This window comes from Brachyhypopomus gauderio, chromosome 18 (genome assembly GCF_052324685.1).
Source record: "Brachyhypopomus gauderio isolate BG-103 chromosome 18, BGAUD_0.2, whole genome shotgun sequence".
NCBI lineage: Eukaryota > Metazoa > Chordata > Actinopteri > Gymnotiformes > Hypopomidae > Brachyhypopomus > Brachyhypopomus gauderio.
In genome coordinates, this window is record NC_135228.1 from 10,233,503 (window position 1) to 10,253,982 (window position 20,480).

General features: G+C 40.0%; 1 protein-coding gene across 1 annotated transcript; it reads right to left on the reverse strand.

Moving 5' to 3' along the window:
* Window positions 1–13,522: 13,522 nt before the first annotated feature.
* LOC143482299 (olfactory receptor 4B13-like) lies at window positions 13,523–14,488 on the reverse strand. The gene has a single exon (XM_076980636.1). It carries the CDS (start codon window positions 14,486–14,488, stop codon window positions 13,523–13,525), a length of 966 nt encoding a protein of 321 aa, XP_076836751.1.
* Window positions 14,489–20,480: the final 5,992 nt, after the last annotated feature.

Here is a 20,480-nt window from a genome sequence, read left to right on the forward strand (position 1 = left end):
TTCTGAATAGCACTGACCTTGTTTTTCAGTGGATGCAGACCTGTAGAATCCACTTTGTGTCCCAAGAACTCTGCTTCCTTGCCCATGAATAAGCATTTGCTTAGTTTCAGACGCAAGCCTGCATCTTCCAACCTTTTTAGAACCTCACTTAAGGTTGTTAGATGCTCCTGGTCATTTCTGCCCATCAGTAATATGTCATCCAGATACACGGCTACATTGGGAACTCCCTGCAGTAAACCCTCCATGATTCTTTGAAAGATAGCTGGACTGGAAGAAACTCCAAAAGAAAGTCTATTCATTGCAAACAGACCCTTATGTGTGCTGATAGTGACATAGGGCTTCGACGCTTCATCTAGAGTAACTTGTTGATAGGCATGACTTAAATCTAACTTGGTGAACTTTTCCCCACCTGCCAACTTTTCAAAGAGATCCTCTATTCTTGGGATTGGATAATGCTCTAACTTGGATACTCTGTTGACAATTAGTTTGTAGTCACCGCAGATTCTCACAGAATTATCTGGTTTCAAAACTGGCACGATAGGCGCTGCCCATTCTGCAAATTTCACTGGTTCTAGAATGTTCTCCTCTACTAGCCTATCTAACTCTGCCTCTACTTTCTGCTTCATTGCAAAGGGGACTGGTCTTGGTTTGAAAAACCTTGGAACGGCTTCTTTGTCAACATGTATCTTTGCGGGAGGGCCTTTCCATGTTCCTAAACCTTCCTTGAACACCATGCCATGCTGTGCAAGTACCTCCTGCAATGTCTGTGTAGTCCCAGCAATCTGGTTTACAGCACACCAGTCCACAACCAGTTCTTGGATCCAGCCACGCCCTAATAAATTTGGACCTCTGCCTGCCACTACTACTACAGGTAGCTGTTTGACAATGTCCTTGTACACAACATTGACCTTTGCTACACCTAAGGTCTCTACTCTTTGTCCTGTGTACGTTTTGAGGTTTACTGAACATTTGCTTAACTCTGAAATTTGTCCCTTGTCTTCTAGTTTTAAATATTCTGCCTGTGTCAAAATGGTTACGCTACACCCAGTGTCTACTTCAAAGATGACATCGGAGTCATTAACTTTGAGCTGAAGCTTGATGGGCTCTACTTTGGGAATGTTTGTTTCTGTTAGGTTGTGCATCGTGAATATCTCTTCACTTTCTGAATTTGAATTTTCACTGATGTGGTGGGCTGACTGTTTGTTTTCCCTTTTTGTATAATTTTTTTTCCACCCCCTTCAGGTTTAGCATGATCGACCGGGAACCTCGCTCTGCACATTTTTTAAATGTGTCCCAGTTTTTTACATTTGTGGCACTTTTCTTTTGCAAAACGGCACTCCGTTGCCACGTGTTCACCTCCACATCGGTAGCAACCTGTACTTGGACGACCGCCCTCTCGTGTTTTTGGTCCTGCAAAGAACTTGTGCACCCCCATCTGCTGGTTGTCCGCCATGGCACTGTGAGACTTGTTCTGTCCCTGAATATCCTGAATATCTTTAGAAGCTGTCTCTATTGCTTGAGCAAGCTTAAGGGCTTTGTCATAGGTTAGCTCTGTCTCTGCTAACGACCTACGTTGCATGCGATCATCCGCAATACCGCAAACAAGCCTGTCCCTTAACATCTCCGCTAGCTTCACAAAGTACAGCCAGTTCACAAAGTACAGCCACAAATTCAGACACAGTCTCGTTTGGTTTCCTATTCCTAGAATTGAATTTGAACCACTGCACGATCTCACTGAGCTTGGGGTTGTAATGTGCATTCAACAGTTCCACCAGCTCATCATAGCTTTTCTCCCCTGGCTTGATAGGGCTTAGCAAGCTTTTCATGAGGCTGTAGGCTTGACTTCCCACCGAGCTAAGAAGAATAGCACGTTTCTTAGCAGCCTCCGTAATCTCGATTGCCTCAAAAAAATGTGACAACACTTCACAATACTCTTCCCATGACTGTTTTCCATTGTCAAAAGGAGTAAGTGTTCCTACCATTGCTGCCATATTTTGTTGTCTTCCGAAACAAAAGCCTCGTACTGTCCCAAAAAAAAAATCAAAAAGGCTGAATCATTGTCCCGAGCTCAACAAAATGCCGGTTTCCTCGTCGCCATGTGTGATATCCGTAATATCAGAGTACTGAAAACACTGACCAACAATACCTTTGTGTTGTCTTATTTAACACGTACTAGAACTCACAGAGATAACGTATGCTATGTTTCTCCCATCTACGTGACTGAACTAACGCTAGGTTCACTAACTCTTCTCTACCCTTGAACACTCGTAACAGTTTGGCTCTAGGGCCCCCTACTGGTTCCCCACCAATATGACTATTTACACAATCGCGATACTACAAACACGACGCGCAAAAGACGAAAAGGAAACTAAACCGTGCAAGCACGGTAGAACTACAAACAGAAACAACGCGGAAATCTCAACGTGTAAGCAGAAAAGATAATACCGTGAATAATACGGAAAAACTATAAAACAGAAAACAACGTGGAAATCTCAATGCGAAAAAAACATTATATATCTTATAACAATAATAAATGCAACACAAACACGCGGAAGTAGTTCAATGCGTGGGAAAGCGAAACTTAAGACACCAAGGGAGAGGCTGGCAGCAGGCGAATGCCGCAACATAAATAAAACCTTCCCAAAAAAATGAATAACGAATAGGAACAGAAAACAACTTGGGGAAAACTTGAGAGAGGCCAGATAGCGGCGCAGGAGGTAGATACTCGAATAAGTGACAGAGGTAGAAGAGAGAGAGTGAAAGAGGGAGGTGGTGAGACACCCAACAACACAACGAAATGAGAAGAGAAGGGCTGAAAGCGAAACAGCACGAGACCAAAATGATTCAGCAGTGATTCGTCTCCACAAGCTTCCTTAAGAAGCCTATAAAACAGCTGAGACGAATCACTGCTGATTATGCTGATTTAGTCTGGGACTGACTCTGGTGCCTCTTGCAGAGGTAGAGGGCGTGGCATCTGAGCCAGCCCTGACAGATAGAGCTTTTTGGTAAAGCACATCATTCTACAGTAGGGATGTCAAAGTCAAATACACCGAGGGCCAAAAATCCAAATTTGCTACAAGCCGAGGGCCGGACTGGTTCAATGTTTATTAAAACATATTGAAATGATTGCACATAGCCTATTGAACCAAGACTTAACACAGTGTATATTATTTAATGTTTAAATGAATAAAGCAATATTTTCTTATGGATCTGTCAGTAATTTCAAGTGAAAACATTTTTCAACAAGCAAACAGATAAAAACAAACTTCCTTCAAAGAAAACATGTCCTGTACATTAAATGAATCAAGTAATAAAGGTTTGAAAAGTGCTGGAATTTAGGCTAAAGTACTTGAAAATGCTTGAAATTGTAACAACAAATATCTGTCTGACTGAACAGTTCTCTTGTACGTTAACAAATACGAGCCTCTTGTAATTCCAGGACGAAACATGAGAGAACGTGAAGACGTTAAGATTGGACGTTTTGAAAATAAACCACCATTAAATAATGTGATTTAAAAAGCTAATTATTTCGAATAATTTCGAATAGCTGTATAAATATTTAACTTAATTAAGTTTAACTGGTGCGCAGTTACAAAATTCGAGAGGTGCACAACCTCGCGAATCGACAGCGTGCGACGCCCTCGCGCATGGGCGGAGCCACAGCGATTATGTCATTTTCGCCACGCAGACCCTCGCCGCTTGTGCGCGCTGCAGTGACTTTGCGGGCTACCGTTGCATTGTGGGGAATGTAGTGTTTGTGCGTGCAAAACACCATCGGGCGGCTGTGGCCTGCGGGCCGGTTCTGATAGTAATTAAATATCATCCATGGGGCCATAGATAATCAATTCACAGGCCGGACCTGGCCCGCGGGCCTTGACTTTGACATATGTGTTCTACAGTTTACCTAAAACGGAATGAGAACTACAAAGAAAAAAACACAGTACCTACAGTCAAATATGGTGGAGGTTCAAATATGTTTTGGGGTTATTTTGCTGCCTCTGGAACTGGGTGCCTTGACTGTGTGCAAGGCATCATGAAATACCAAAGGATTTTGGGTCACAACGTAGGGCCCAGTGTCAGAAAGATGGGTTTGCGTCCTAGGTCATGGGTCTTCCAGCAGGACAATGACTCCAAACATACTTCAAAAAGCACAGAGAAAAAAAAATGTAAATGTGGCATATTTTGTCAATTGTGATTTTTCACTGCAATCAAAATTTGTCCTCCGCTTTTTACCCATCTGTGCAGTTAGAACACACACACACACACACTAGTGATTACCAGGGGGCTGTGGATCACACGTGCCCAGAGCTGTGGGCAACCCTAGCCCGGTGCCCATTTGGGGTTAGGTGCCTTGCTCAAGGGCACCTCAGTCATGGCTTCAGGTCTGGGAATCGATCCCATGACCCTTCACCAGTGTTGGGAACGTTACTTTAAAAAAGTTATTAGTTATAGTTACTCACTACTTGTTCAAAAAAGTAACTGAGTTAGTAACTGAATTACTCTATAATAAAAGTAACTCGTTACCAGGGAAAGTAACTATTTGCGTTACAATTTAAAAAAAGTTATATGCCAATTAATTAAGTTTTTTTTTAAAGCAGTTTTCACAGTCAGTTGAAATGAGTAGATCAGAAAATTGTTTAACTTTTGATATTTATTGCACATCCACAGACCAGTGCAGGATAAAATCCTTTAAAATCCCAAATCTTTGTAAAAAAAAAAAAAAAAAAAAAGCAAAAGTAAACAGTTACACTATATAAAGTGCATTTACATCTATGAAATTAAATTAAATTCTCTCAACCTGAGACAACTGGTTTGTTTACAACAGAAGTAAACTTAAAAATAAAACCTCTATTCTTAATTAAATAAATTAAATACCCAGTCTGGTAGACATTCAGGAACTTCAAGTATTTTCTTAAATAATGTTTGTATCGCCTTGAAAGTTTTAGTTTTCTTCGGCTTGCACCTGACGCCATTTCGGCCTCTTCTCCGTTTGTGTCGTGTCACTCGCGTGCTTCGCCACGCGTGTAAAAACACTGGCTCTGATTGGCTATCATAACGCTGCCTTAGCCAATTGCTTACTGACTTGTTAAGTTAAACAGGTGTTACACCGAGAACTGTGACCTATCGGGATCTGTTACTCCTCACTAGCCTGGGCAGCGGTCCGCTCGCATTAGTATATCAATATACAGTAACGCACCGCTTTTAATGATCGGTAAACGGCGTTGTAACGACAGGAAAAGTAACTATTTATATTATCCCGTTACTGACAAAATGACGACGTTACCTAATGCCAGGGGCGATTTTAGGATCTGGTCTTTAGGGGTGCCCAGCCCCCAGTGCTCACAGAGGCACAATACCAAAGTATTGCGCAGGTGCAGAGCAAGGTTTTTGCATAATATAATATTTAAAAAATGTGTTGAGCCAGGGGGTGCTGAGCAACTTCACGGTGGTGCTCTAGCACCACTAAAAATACCCTAGCCTCGCCCCTGCCTAATGCCGTTATTTTTAACGGCGTTATTCGCAACACAGCCCTTCACTCACAAGACCAGTTGCCTACCACCAGGCCATGACTGCCCACGGATGGAAACAAAGCTCTGGAGAGTTCTAAAGTTCCCAGCAATGAGTCTAGATCTAATCCCATTGAACACCTGTGGAGAGGTCTTAAAATTGCTGGTGGGAAAAGGCACCCTTCAAATATGAGAGACTTGGAGCAGTTTGCAAAAGAAGAGCGGTTCAAAATTCCAGTTGAGGTGTAAGAAGCTTGTTGATGGTTATAGGAATTCAGTTATTTTTTCCAAAGGGTGTGCAACCAAATAGTTATGTGTCGTTCGCGAACGATCCGGCTCAATTGAACGATTGAAACTGGCTCCACAATGGGAGCCGTTTTTTTCCTTTGGTATCTCGCTCTCTCTCCACCTCCCTGTCGTTGCGCTTGTGCTTTGCAAGTGCCACAGTGCCAGTTTTTTTCCAACGTCGTTTTTATTTGTCCTTCAGTGCCTCGCTGTCTCTGCCTCTCCTTGCACGTATTGCTCTGCTTCTGCCAGCGCAATGAACAAAGTTATGTATGCAGCCAGGGTTCATACACCTTTACAAGGTGGAATTCAAGCACTTATACATCACTTTCAAGGTCCATTTTCAATATTTCCCAGCACCTTAAACTTAATTAAGTTAAATATTTATACATATACTCGAAATTATTCGAAATAATTCGCTTTTTTATCACATCGATTCAGTCAGATAGTTATTTGTTGTGAAACGAAATACAGTTACATTTTCAAGTACTTACTTTAGCACTTTTCAAACCAGGAACACAATGCAACATTAAAATTCGTCAGGTAAATGTTCCTTCTCCTGTTTTTAAAGGGTGTTTCAGAGAACACTGCAAAGAATGTCTCCACTGTCCGCATGTCAAGTGTGTGTTCCACACATCTGACAAATCACACGCAGCTTTCAATTAATAATGTGGTGGAAAACACTGAGAAAAAAAGGTTATCTCCCACTTTTTTGTGGAAACAGACAGGCAATTGGCCAAGCTGTATTGCGTTCTATTTTGGTGCCATTTTGTGATAATTTAATAATTGGTTGTAATAAAAGTGTTATTTATAAAGCATTTTTACTCATCACAAGTGCTTAACAATGTCAATAATAAAACAAAATGTTATAAAATTAGGTTTAAGCTATTAATTAATTAATAATGTAAAAAATATATATGGGGAGCCGTATGGGAGCCGAAAGAGCCGGCTCTCCACAGTAAGAAGAGCTATTAGAGCCGCATCTCAAAATAGAGCCGAAAATCCCATCACTACAACCAAATATTAAGTTGAGGGTGCCAGTAATTTTGTCCAGCCCATTTCTGAAGTTTTGTGTGAAATTATGTCAAATTTGTGTTGTTCCAATACACACAAACGAGATAAACATGTGTATAACAAAACATGTAAGTGCAATAATTTTCTGAGAGATATACTTCATTTTCTGGAAAAAAATTCAGGGGTGCCAACACTTATGGCCATGATTGTATGTGTGCCATATATATATATATATATATATATATATATATCCGAATATATAATATATCCGAATCCAAATAGTGACACCTAAGCTTTTTGCTGTAGATTTAGGTATCACAGAATAGCCATCTAGGGTAAGGGGAATATCAATCCAATCGCTTACAGTCATGGCCAAAAGTTTTGAGAATGACACAAATATTATATTTTCACATGATCTGCTGTCCTCTGGTTTTTATGTGTGTTTGTCAGATGTTTTATCACATACAGAAATAAAATTGCAATCATATTATGAGTAACAAAAGTTTTTTATTGACAGAATGAGTTAATACAGCAAGTGTTGACCCTTCTTCTTCAGGACCTCTGCAATTCTCTGTGGCATGCTTTCAATCAACTTCTGGACCAAATCCTGACTGATAGCAGTCCATTCTTGCACAATCAATGCTTGCATTTTGTCAGAAAGTGTAGGTTTTTGTTTGTCCACCCGTCTCTTGATGATTGACCACAAGTTCTCAATGGGATTAAGATCTGGGGAGTTTCCAGGCCATGGACCCAAAATCTCTATGTTTTGTTCCCTGAGCCATTTAGTTATCACCTTTGCTTTATGGCAAGGTGCTCCATCATGCTGGAAAAGGCATTGTTGATCACCAAACTGCTTTTGGATGGTTGGGAAAAGTTGCTCTCGGAGGACATTCTGGTACCATTCTTTATTCATGGCTGTGTTTTTAGGCAAGACTGTAAGAGAGCCGATTCCCTTGGCTGAGAAGCAACCCCACATATGAATGGTTTCAGGATGCTTTACAGTTGGCATGAGACAAGACTGGTGGTAGCACTCACCTCGTCTTCTCCAAACAAGCTGTTTTCCAGATGTCCCAAACAATCGGAAAAGGTATTCATCAGAGAAAATGACTTTACCCCAGTCCTCAGCAGTCCACTCCCTGTACATTTTGCAGAATATCAGTCTGTCCCTGATGTTTTTTCTGGAGATAAGTGGCTTCTTTGCTGCCCTCCTTGAGACCAGGCCTTGCTCCAAGAGTCTCCGCCTCACAGTGCGTGCAGATACACTCACACCTGCCTGCTGCCATTCCTGCTGGTAGCCCGATCCTGCAGCTGAAACACTTTTAAGAGACGGTCCTGGCGCTTGTTGGTCTTTCTTGGGTGCCCTGGAGCTTTTTTGGCAACAATGGAACCTCTCTCCTTGAAGTTCTTGATGATGCGATAGATTGTTGCCTGAGGTGAAATCTTTCTAGCTGCGATACTCTTCCCTGTTAGGCCATTTTTGTGCAGTGCAATGATGACTGCACGTGTTTCTTTAGAGATAACCATGGTGCCAAGCACCAGCCTCCTTTTAAAGTGTCCAGTGGTGTCATTCTTACTTAATCATGACAGATTGATCTCCAGCCCTGTCCTCATCAACACCCACACCTGTGTTAATGGAGCAATCACTGAAACAATGTTAGCTGGTCCTTTTAAGGCAGGGCTGCAATGAAGTTGAAATGTGTTTTGGGGGATAAAGTTCATTTTCTAGGCAAATATTGACTTTGCAATTAATTGCTGTTAAGCTGATCTCTCTTTATAACATTCTGGAGTATATGCAAATTGCCATTATAAAAACTGAAGCAGTAGACTTTGTAAAAATTAATATTTGTATCATTCTCAAAACCCTTGGCCATGACTGTAGTTGCTTTGTGTCCAATAATCAACACCTCAGTCTTATTGGAATTTAGTAGAAGAAAATTAGATGCCATCCAGTTTTTTATGTACTAGACACAGTTCTCAATTTTGAGAGAAGTATTGATATCATCCGGATAAAAAGATAAATACAACTAAGTATCATCTGCATAGCAATGGAAGCTAATACCATGCCTACGAATGATTGTGCCCAGCGGTAGCATATACAATGAGAATAATATGGGGCCCAATACAGATCCTTGTGGGACACCATATTTTACCTTTGTACGTTCTGAACATTCGTTATTTACAAGTACAAATTGGTAACGACCTGTCAGGTAGGATCTGAACCAGGAGAGTTCTTGACCTCTTATGCCAATGAGAATGTTGTGATCAATGGTTTCAAAAGCAACACTAAGGTCTAACAGTATAAGAAAATAGATAAAGGATATTAAGAGATATATTAGTACTTTAGTCGGTGCAGTGATGGGGTCTAAATCCAGACTGAAATAACTCTTGGACATGTTTTGTCTATAAGAAAGAAGAGAGCTGCGAAGAAACTCTCTAGAGAAGAATTTCTCTAGAATTTTGGATATGAACGACTAGAGATTAGAGATTCTCTGATGCACAATTGTTTATTTATACTCACAAACACAATCGAGTCCTTCGTAGATCTTCGCAGTTGTTGTCCCTGCCTAAATTTGGACAGTTCCTGGGGATTAAGACCAGGTTTTTAAATTAGCGGCTTGATGACTGCAAGTTTAAATGAATTGGGAATGTAGGCTAGGCCCAGAGAATAGTTAATTCTAGTAAGCAAAGGTTCTACTGTGACGGGAGTACAGAGGCGGCCGGAGGCAATGGCTGTACATCATGCTTTTTATTATCCATGATATACACAAGCGAGAACAAAAACAGAAGCAAAACTCACAAAGAGCAAAGAACAATAACTACAAAAAGGTTCAACAAAGAATTCCTATATTGCTGTTTTAATAAATACATAAGAAAATTTCAAGTACTAAATCTAATTAATTCAATTCATATTAGGATTGCGGGCAGGGGCGACAGAAATGTGTATGTGGCGGGCGGGTGCGGGATTAAAACAAGCGATTTTTTGGCTGGAGCGGGCGGGAGAGGGATTAAAACAAGCGGGAGCGGGCGGGAACGGGATTAAAAAAGCAGTCCCGTGCAGACCTCTAAACTGCAGCAAAAGAATCGATATTTTCGCCGTGGTATCGATCCGATACCGATCCTCACCTTTGTATCGATACTATCGATATAAATATTGATCCGCCCACCCCTAGCCTTTACCTTTGTGTGTGTGTGTGTGTGTGTGTGTGTGGTCTCTGAGAATCTGTCGCTCATGATTCACATGTGAGAAGTGAGGGTTTGTGTAATCTCTTTTTGTCATGACTTGTCATGAATTGAGTTGTAAAAACCGCCACCACGGAGTAAGAGCATAGCAGCATGTGCGCACTTATATAAACACTTACGCAAGTTTGACTTGTTAGAAACATCAGCATAGAGGTGGGCACCGTGTATGTATTTTTGTTTGAGATTAGTTAGAGCAGTAGATATATTTTCTTTATTTCTGTTAGTAAGGTGTGTGTCTTGCTTTGTTAGTTTAGTGTAATATGTTTTGTTTGTTTCTTTTCTTTGGTGCCTTCTACTGCTCCTTTCCTTGGTTGGTTGGCTTATTTATTCATGTATTTTTGTACGTACGTGTCTGTTCAGTGTTCTGCTGCGTAGAAAAGGCTCTTTTACTTAATACCATTCTGCAGTAAAGAGTTCTTTTTTACGTATCCGTCTGGTTTTCGCATTCTTCTTTAATTCCATCTTGTCCACTATGCACATGCTGCTACCCCACACCCCAAACCTAGACCCATGACATCGTGGGGTCGTAACAACGACCACTTGGGGAAAAGGACTCCAAAAGAGCATCAGAGCTGAACAGACAGTTGTCAGGGTGCATTGACAGCTTGACAGGCTCTGAGATATAACTAATTTTTTCCATAATTTTATCAATCTTATCATTAAAGAATTTCATAAAATTGTTACTGCTGCACTGTAGTGGGATTAGCGATTTGATTTGTTCATGACTCCTAGTTAGGCTAGAAACTGTTTTAAATAGGAGTCTTGGATTGTTTTTATGTTTTTCTATTAAAGCAGATAAGTATGAGGACTTTGTCGTATGGAGGGCATGCTTATATTCAACAAAGCTGTTTTTCCATGATAATCTTCAATCAATACTTCACAGTGAGTCAAAAACCAGATTACAATTAGGGAGGTCATTAATAGAAGATTTAAGCATGTGTGAAGCAAATCGATGTGGGTGTATATAATATTCAGATTGAGTTTTCAAAGACATAACACTCCTAATTCATGGATACATTTAGTGCTGATTAATTAGACATAGAAGATATTCATCATCTAGAGCATGCTCACTTCATAACAGCTGGACATAAAAATGTCAGGCTCAGTGGTGCATATAGTATTAAAAATAAATTGATAGTATAACATCATTGATTTAATTTATAAAACAATTGCTCTATGTAAATCCAATATAACCATTCTTCCAGATTAGCTATTTTTGACAATGTGCATGTGAAAAACTAAAACAGATTTATATTTATACCAGATTTGTACCTTGATAATACAGTCACAGTTAATCTTGCACAGTAAAATCCAGCACATTTATTTAAACTGCAAGATTTCACTGCAATGATTTGAGGCTAAAACCAGGTACAATCTAGAAAATAGATTCTAAAGGGCAGTGGGTCAGTTTGGTATTCTCTGCATGGTGATATGTTTTAGATACACCTTATGCTTCAACTTAAGCAGCTGGAAGGATGAGGTCTGTTTTTAAAAACACGGAGCCAGCTCTATCAGTCTCACAGGATGAATGATTAGCATTAAGCATTTCCATTGATGTTCTTGTGTATGTGTATGACATTCTATGACATTCTGATTCCTTGTTTCACAGTCTTACCAAGGTGCTCACACAAGTGTTCTAAAACCGTGTGCAGGTGCTTATGTATAACATACAAATTTCTTTATATTAAGGAAATTGTATCCGGAAACGTCCATTGCAGTGCAGGGTTCAACCTAATAACTTAAAAAGGCATGCTACAGAGCTGGGCTGCGCATTCAAATAGGTCACTGGTGAAAGGCCGGATAACAGAAGCACTGTTTTGGTAAAACAGGAGCTTGATAACATGCACACACAGACACACACACAATGATATTTTACGAAAATATGAAGCTCATATAATAAAAGCATTATTTTGGTAAAACAGAGCTTGATAACATGCGTTCACAGATACAAACAATGATATTTAAAGAAAATGTGAAGCTCATAACTCATTATTAACCATATGCATTCTTAGTATTGACATATGAATATCCCCCTGGCTACTGTAACTAAATAATGTTTTTCATCACTGTTACCATTATAATAACTATGCTGATAAACAACAATGTTGGTCAAATAAAACTGAACCTGGACCATGGCATGGGCTTTGCTGATTATTTAGTAAGCTGTTAAATCATCATTTGAGAAGTCAGCGAATAATGAGTAACTGGATAATATATTTTAATAATATATTTTATTTGTCCTGGTTTGACATTATAAGCAATTTTTTGTATCTGTTTAGTTTTGCCCTTTCTGAAGTGCAGAAAGCTTTGGCAAAGTTCTTTCTTGCATGTTGTGTTCACAGGGAAATACTACCCTGCCAGAGCTAGGGTAGGATAGAATACTGAATACACTGTTCAAAATGAGATCAAGAATTTATATTTTGTTATAGTAGTACCAATTATATCTATTTCAATTGCATGGTTTAAAACAAAGTGCTTTACATGACAACATTTCAGAAATGGAAGGCCCTTCTGGGTTTAGTTTTTTACTGTACGGCAGGTTCCTAATGCTCACTGTTTTGGTGACTCAGACATCCATTCACATCTCCCATATGAATCCAGTGAATGTTTGCTATGCAAAATATCATATAAGCATGTCCAAACTAACATGTTTAAAGTAGCTTAAAGATTCCTCTTTGGAAGCATGTAGATAGGTAGACTGGGAAAAAGTTCTTATGAGACTATTTATTCACAAGCAAAGACAACATATTGTAATGATCCTTAAGAGATTATTGGGTTGCTGTTTCTTTAAGTTAAGTTGTGTGGGTGAGTGAAAAAACGCGCGAGGATCAAGAGTGAGACAGAGAGGATTGTTCGCTTGTATTAATGTTAAAATAAGAGACGAGTTGTCAAAAGTAAACTGTCCTAGTATTTAACGAACGTTACAATATGTTAAGGAATTAGTATCACAGAGATTGATCCAGCAGATGTCTGTTTCTTTTTTGTCTATTGGAATTTTCAGATCTCAGTGTGGAAAGAAGCAGAGTAAAAGCTGCTGTATTTAATTACATACCAGGATTTAAACACATATGCAACTTAAAATGCAGCTTTATAGTCCCATACATAACATCCACAGGAAAGGAAACCTCATTTACCACTTTATTGTCACTGTAGTTTTTCTGAAGCAAATATCTCAACCCACTTGCTCTTATCACTGTTAATGTCTGACAGATTATGCACACTTTATTTGCACTTTATGTCCAGACAATAAGTTTTTAGTTAAATAGTAAGTAAATAGTAAGTAAACTTACAGAAGTACAACAAAAAATGATTAATGGACTGCAGGATCCATGTCTCAAATAATGAAATGAAATAATAGATATGGAGTATATCTGCTGGTGCAGACACACTTAGATCAAATTTAAAAGTCCAGGACAACTCAAACAAACAATTTACATTTGCAAACGTAAAACCTGTGCAGACCTGTTACCATTCCATTATGACACAGTGGGCACAGTTTTCCTGACACACTTGCTTTTCTGTGAGACTATGTTGTATCTGCTGAAGGTTCTTTTCAGTGCACACTGTAGCTCTTTATTCCTTAAGCTGTAAATGAAGGGGTTCAGGAGGGGTGTCAGTACAGAGTAAAGCACAGCAACAACCAATCGTACATTTTGGTCAAAGAAGGTCACCCTGTAAGAGATGTACACACAGGAGGCAGACACATAGGAGATACAGACCACTATTAGGTGGGAGCCACAAGTACCAAGAGCTTTCAGTCTTTCAGCTGAGCCCATTGTGCTGATGGCTTTCGCAATGCTGATGTATGATGCCAGAATTAGCAGGAAAGTGCCAATCAGGCCAACTAAAGCAATGATTAGTGTGATTAAACTGCTGCTTGAGGTGTTAGTACAAGCCAAGTTTGCAAGTGAGCTGAAATCACAGAAGATATGTTTAACTATGTTGGGCCCACAGAAGGGCAGTGGCACTGCGAAGATCAAAACAGGAAGAGCCATTATCCATCCAAAGGCCCAGGCTAAAAATAGGAGCAAAAAGCAAACTTTCCTTGTCATGACTGACATGTAGTGTAAAGGATGACAAATAGCTAAGTACCTGTCAAAAGCCATAACTGTTAACAAAGCACGTCCTGTTACAGTCATAGAAAAAAAAGCATACATTTGTACAAAGCACCCTGTTTTAGAAATTGTCTTGACTTCCACTAAGAATCCTGAAAGCATGTTTGGAATAGTCACCGTGGTGTAGATTATATCACATAAGGACAGATTGTCCAGGAAAAAGTACATGGGTGAGTGCAGTTTGCTGTCTGTTCTGGTGATATACATGATCATACTATTTCCCATCAGTACAAGGATATAGATTGTCAGGAAAACAGAAAACAGAATCATATATTTGTCCTTCAATCCCTCAATAATAAAAAATGTTACTGACTCTGTTGTGTTCATTTTAGTGGAATTCAGCAACTGAATAAAACAATCAGAGAAGAAATTACACTGTACTGAATATGGTTTTGAATGCAGACCACAACTTCAACTTACTCCAACAGTTTGATTTGGTTTAAAATGTAAACATATCAAAATGTAATTACATTTATCAAAGGTAAAGACTATATCAAACAACTAATATAACAGAACCTGCATTTTTGTTCTAAAATGCAAACATGTAATCCATGCTCAATTGGATTTCTCCTTTAGAAATCAAGAAACAATGTATGGATGAGGATATAAATACACTCGTAAAAACAAGAGGGCTCCATTACCTTAATTACCTTAATTGGTTGTCGGGAGCAAGTGTTTGTTTTCATTCACATCAATTAAAAGCTATTCTCGTACCAATTAAAATTTAATGTTTTTTGTTTCTGTGGTTACATTGTTTTTCATTAACAGATAATGATACAAGGTAAATAATCTCTGTTTGGATTTGGATTTTAACATGTGTACCTTAATTGTTACTGTTAGGGGCAGGGAAGACATTCTATTTCCCCATAGATGTAGAGCACTTCAGGTACATTTTTAACATGCAATTGTAGCAGATGGTAATGAGCTGGGCAGTTTGATTCACAGAAGAAGACCAGAACGAGCTGGAGATCTCGATTGCCTCACTGTTTATTTGTGCCTGTACAAGCAAACACATAGGGTGCACACACACTTAGGCTCTCTTTCTCCTGTACAATGTTCACTGTGCAAGTGATGAAAAACTGGCAAAGCATACAGTGAAAAAGAGTGGTGATACCCAAATTACCACCCTATGCACAACTGATCAGGGGGGAACCCCAAAAGGAAATATATATGTCACCTTCAAATTACCTCAAGAACAATGCACAGAGAGCTTCATGAAATGGGTTTCAATGGGTGAGCAGCTGCATCCAAGCTGTAGCGTGAGAAAGAAGAAGATTTTTCATTCTCGTGCTCTTGGGGTCTACTGTCACAATCACAGGAAGTGCATCCTTTCATAAAGTTTGAAACTTACCATCTCTGGTCCTTTAAGGTTCCTGCAGCAGGAAGTGAAAAATGATTAAAATATTTTCTTTCAGCCCCTCATCTGGGGATCCAAAGTTCATAACCACAGGACTCAGGAAACCCTTATTAGTCACTAGGACCTTAGTCTGAGGAATTATGGCTTCCACCAAGGCCAAGGGAACCGTTTATGGCCTCTGTGTTTAGTAAATGCATTCCTAACCAGAAAGCATCGCCTTTGGAATTTGCAAACAGACCTATATCCAAGAATGCCAGAATTAACCAATAATCTTATAACTCTATATTCTGGGATAGGTACTGGATTCTAACCCCTGTTAGAGGAAGCAGCTCTTCAAGACCATTCCAAAGACACTAAACCTGGAATTATTCTGATAAAGAAAAGGAAAAATTATAGAATACAGATTATCTGATAATGGAGCCAGCAATATTCAGTTTCTGGAACAAAACTAGACAATTCTACACTGTTTTATCAATACTGATACTGAACATAAAGATTAAATCCTGTCTCATTATTATTGAAGTGATTATGTGAACTGTGTGTTCCATAATATCCATATTATAATATGCAATAAAATATATTATTATTGCGTGCTTTGTCTGTGTCAGTGGATCTCCGTGGTTGTGGTTATGTCGTGTGATAATCTGTCTCACCTGTGAATCGTCTCGTAATCACATGGGGCTAATGTGGTTTGTCTATTTAATGTGCGCTCGCGCAGTGTCCTGTGCTCGTCGTTGTCTAATGTTTACACGTTCTGTGTTAAAGCTTATGTTACTCGTGCGCTATATTGCGCAATCTTTGTCAATATTAAAAGTGACGTCTATGAAAGGGAGGATTCGTGTCTCATCCTTCCCTGCTCCGCCGCACGTCACAGGGACACTGCGCGAACGCACATTAAATAGACAGACCACATAAACCCCGAGTGATCACAAGACGAGCCATAGGTGAGACTGATGAACAGACAGACAGACAGACAGACAGACGGTTAAGGACATCACCCAAAAATGAGAAGAAAAAAAAAACGGTTTCCAACGACCATTCGCTAAGTAGAACTTACTTCCCTACCTACCAAACCATTGAGACTGTGTCTGTTAACCGTAGCAGATATAGGAATAACAGGGCGATATGTTTTAAAAATCTAATTAAAATTAAATTAAATAATCAACATGAAGTGAGATCATTACAACCCAGCACGTTCACTTCGTTTGCAGGATGCAGGGTTATTAACTGTTCCTAGGATCAAAAAGATCACAGCAGGTGGAAGAGCCTTTTCTTTTAAAGCTCCACAACTGTGGAATAATCTTCCTGCCTCTATTCGGGACTCAGATACGGTCTCAATGTTTAAATCTAGGCTAAAGACTCATCTGTTTACTTTGGCCTTTGATTAATCTGTTACATATTTACCACATCACATATCTTTCTTCTTCGAGGTTCACCTGGAGAGTAACACTGCAGTCGGAGCCTACAATACAGTATCATCACTCCGACACGGAATGAAAACCTGAACACTTTACTCTTAAAATAAAGTAATATGTAACAAAACTAGGTTACTTTTTAAAGGAGTAATCAGTAATCTGATTACTTTTTCAAGGTAACTAAGCCATCACTGCTCGTTGGGGAGCGGAATTTCGCTCACCAAGCCCGCTGGGCAACCTGGCGTTAATGCTCCGCTTTTGACTCCCCTGTAGCCTCCCATGCGTACTGCAGCAGGGCCACACACACTGGGTCCTGCTCGACCCCCGCCTCTGTCGTGGGAGCATCACGGTGTTGCACAGGGGAACAGAGTCCTGCACGGGTCCGTTTTTTGAGACCCGCACCCACCCATACCCGCAGAGTACAGCACCCACCCACCCGCGAACCCGTGGCTATTTCAAAGTTAAATCCGTACCCGCCCGGACCCGTTAATATTCTACCCGTTACCCACCCGTGCCCGTGAAAAATCACACAAATCGAAAGTATTCCTATAGAGCACTTTATTTTTCAATGCGCCTCTGAAAAAACATCAGTACAACAAAATAAAATCTAAGGTTGCTGTGCAGGAATAGTATTCCTATCTAAAAGTGGCGACTGGTAAAATGCAAGAAAATGTATGTAGCCAACCGGTGCCATAACACAATGCAAAACGAGAGGGAACAAATTCCAGTACAACAACTAAAAATCGCATAGGTTCACAGTGGTAGCAGTTGCCTATCTGCTGTGGTGGGAGAAGCACGCTAAGTTCTCTCTCGTCATTTTTCCTTGTTCTAGCACGGCCACCCATTTAGCTTTGTAACCACCAAGCAAGCTACAATAAATGCCCGGTACTGCATTATAACCAGCCTCTGCTCATGTTTCCGCTGGAAAAGAACCGAAGTTTGGGTATTACCCCAGAACGGATGAAGAGTAAAGTTCAGCCCGCTCTGGCCAACGGAGCTACGGTATAAGTAAGCTCCCCCTGAGCTTCGCGACCACGATCGGGAGGTGGTAATCAGGCAAAAGGTAACAATGTTCATTACGTAGCAAATAAAAGCCTACTAAAAATGACCACTTATTTAACTTACCCGCCCGCATACCCACCCGTATTTAACTTACCGGCCTGCATACCCACCCGTAAAATTGCGGTATGTGTAAAACCCACCCGTTTCAGCATTTATTTGCCCGTACCCGCGGGTACCCGACCCGGTGCAGGACTCTACAGGGGAATAGGGGTGGTGGTGTCAACTCGCCCTCTTCCCCTTCTTGACACGAGAAGAACGTCCTGGCATCTTCCACGTTTCGGCTCATCTTTCTGTAACATCGGGTGCGTGGAGAAGGACAAGGCATGAAGTCCGACGCAATCTCAACGTTACTTTTATTGATACACAAATATAGTGCACATATAACGAAACACACACTTGCTTGTAAGACTCAGACAAAGACGAGCACGGGACACTGCGTGAATAGACAGACCACATAAACCCTGAGTGATCACAAGACAAGCCACAGGTGAGACTGATGAAAACACTCAGACACAACCACACCCATGAAGATCCACAGACGCAGACGACTAGACCTAGACAACATAAACACACGCGTAAAGGGGAGGGGTCAGGGGCTGTAGCGTGACACTTATTAGTGTAATGTATATGAATTAATCTGGTCATAGTTACTACTAAGCTGATTATCTCCTCAGCTCCAGTATGGAGACCCGTTAAATAATAGATGGCTTTGGAAGTGTGAACACTACTGAAATGCCTTAACCAAAATATCCTGACAAGTGATGTAGACCTACCTGTAGGAAAAGTATACACTTTTTGTGTCTGGTGATATGTAACTGAACTTTTTCTATCTTTGCCATGGTTCTGTGTCTTAGTTGTTGCATTGCTTTTGTTTCCAACTGGAGGGAAATGCCTTAACTTTGAATAGGCATGACAGCTAGAACCTCTCTTCTTGCAACGCCCTTCGATCAATACTAAAACTCCGTAACCTAGTAAGAAAAGTCAGTTGAAGTGGAAGTTGGAATTAGGAGTTGGAAAGAAGCCAAAACATCGCTACAAAATATGTGCCTAGATTTCCTCAAGGGAATCCAACAACTAAGTAGTTAAGTATATTACGTAAAGCCTAACATCTGCTTAGCCGTGAATTCATTTAAACTCACATAATTTGCTCTAGTGCATGTCGCAAAGTTACCTTGCCTCCCGTGTTCATTTGTTGTGAAAAGCGCTATACAAATATATTTGATTTGATTTAATAGTCTCCTTCATAAGATATTTTCCTCCATTTTCATTTACTTTAATCATCGAAGCTTTTGGGTTGGTTAACATTGGTTTAAATGGTCTGCGGAGTTCAGTTAATAACTTGATTAACTTAGTTTTCGACCTTATGCATCGCATGTGTTACAGGTCCCAAGTGTCAGGATTACTGCAACAGTGATGTGCACAATCTGAAGAATAGTAGAACAGGAGAGAGCGATGACGACCGAAGTAGTGCCGTTAACATCCAGACTGCGTCTCTTTATTTGTTATAACCAATAAACATCTCAATGTACAATATAAACGCTTTACTGTTCTTCATACACTTTGTTTATCTTACACAAAAATAATAAATAACTCCAACACATTTCCTTCGTCGTCTCTTCACATCACCAACTCTCACTTAGATGGAGACAACTAAGGCACAGTGTATTACACTGGGTAAATCAACTGGTTTTAAACTTATTCGCATTTAGCTACACACTAACTGATTTAAGCATCACAATGTACACTGAATTTAATCTACTAATTACCAAAGATACAATTATAATATCTACAGCAAATATAACATTCAACACAGCATCATTCCAATTTAACCCTTTGAATTCTCACGCTTAATGCACCGAGAACACTTTCTCTCTCAATAAATTCAGTTAAACTTACTTTGCTCTCAAACCCTAAGTTACTTTACGAATCACAAATTAACACACTGAATTTTATTCAAGCAAACAAAACAAAACTCCTAAAACCGGAGTTGTTAAGATATCGCGGCCTCCCATTCACCTAATTCCACAGGGCTTCCCCAGTGGCGGGCTAGCATTCTGTCGATCTCAACCTCGGCTAACTAAACTTGTAACCATTAGCAGAAAAGCGCACAAACTCTATCACAGTGTCATCCCCTGCTAAAGTAAGAGGTAAGCACCTTACAAAATAGTTTCGGTGTGATTTTACCGGGTACTGACCTGAAGAATGTAGAACAGGAGAGAGCAATGATGACGGAAGTAGTGCCGTTAACGTCCAGACTGTGTCTGAGGCAGACGGAAGGTCCGCCCCGAGACCAATCCAGCGCAACGCTCACTACACAAACTATCTCTTACCCATTCATATCAGGACAGAACTCAATACAGGCAGATTAATATGCCAAAATGCAAACAAAATATAATTTGCTCACTTGTTTCCCTGAAGACAGTACAAATTGCATGTAAAAAAATGCTTAAATATTACAAAACCCAAAATAATGTTTTTAGGGGCA

Bases quoted from the DNA above. Each gene is read 5' to 3' on its own strand.
- LOC143482299 (XM_076980636.1), bottom strand. From the start codon at position 14,488: ATGAACACAACAGAGTCAGTAACATTTTTTATTATTGAGGGATTGAAG.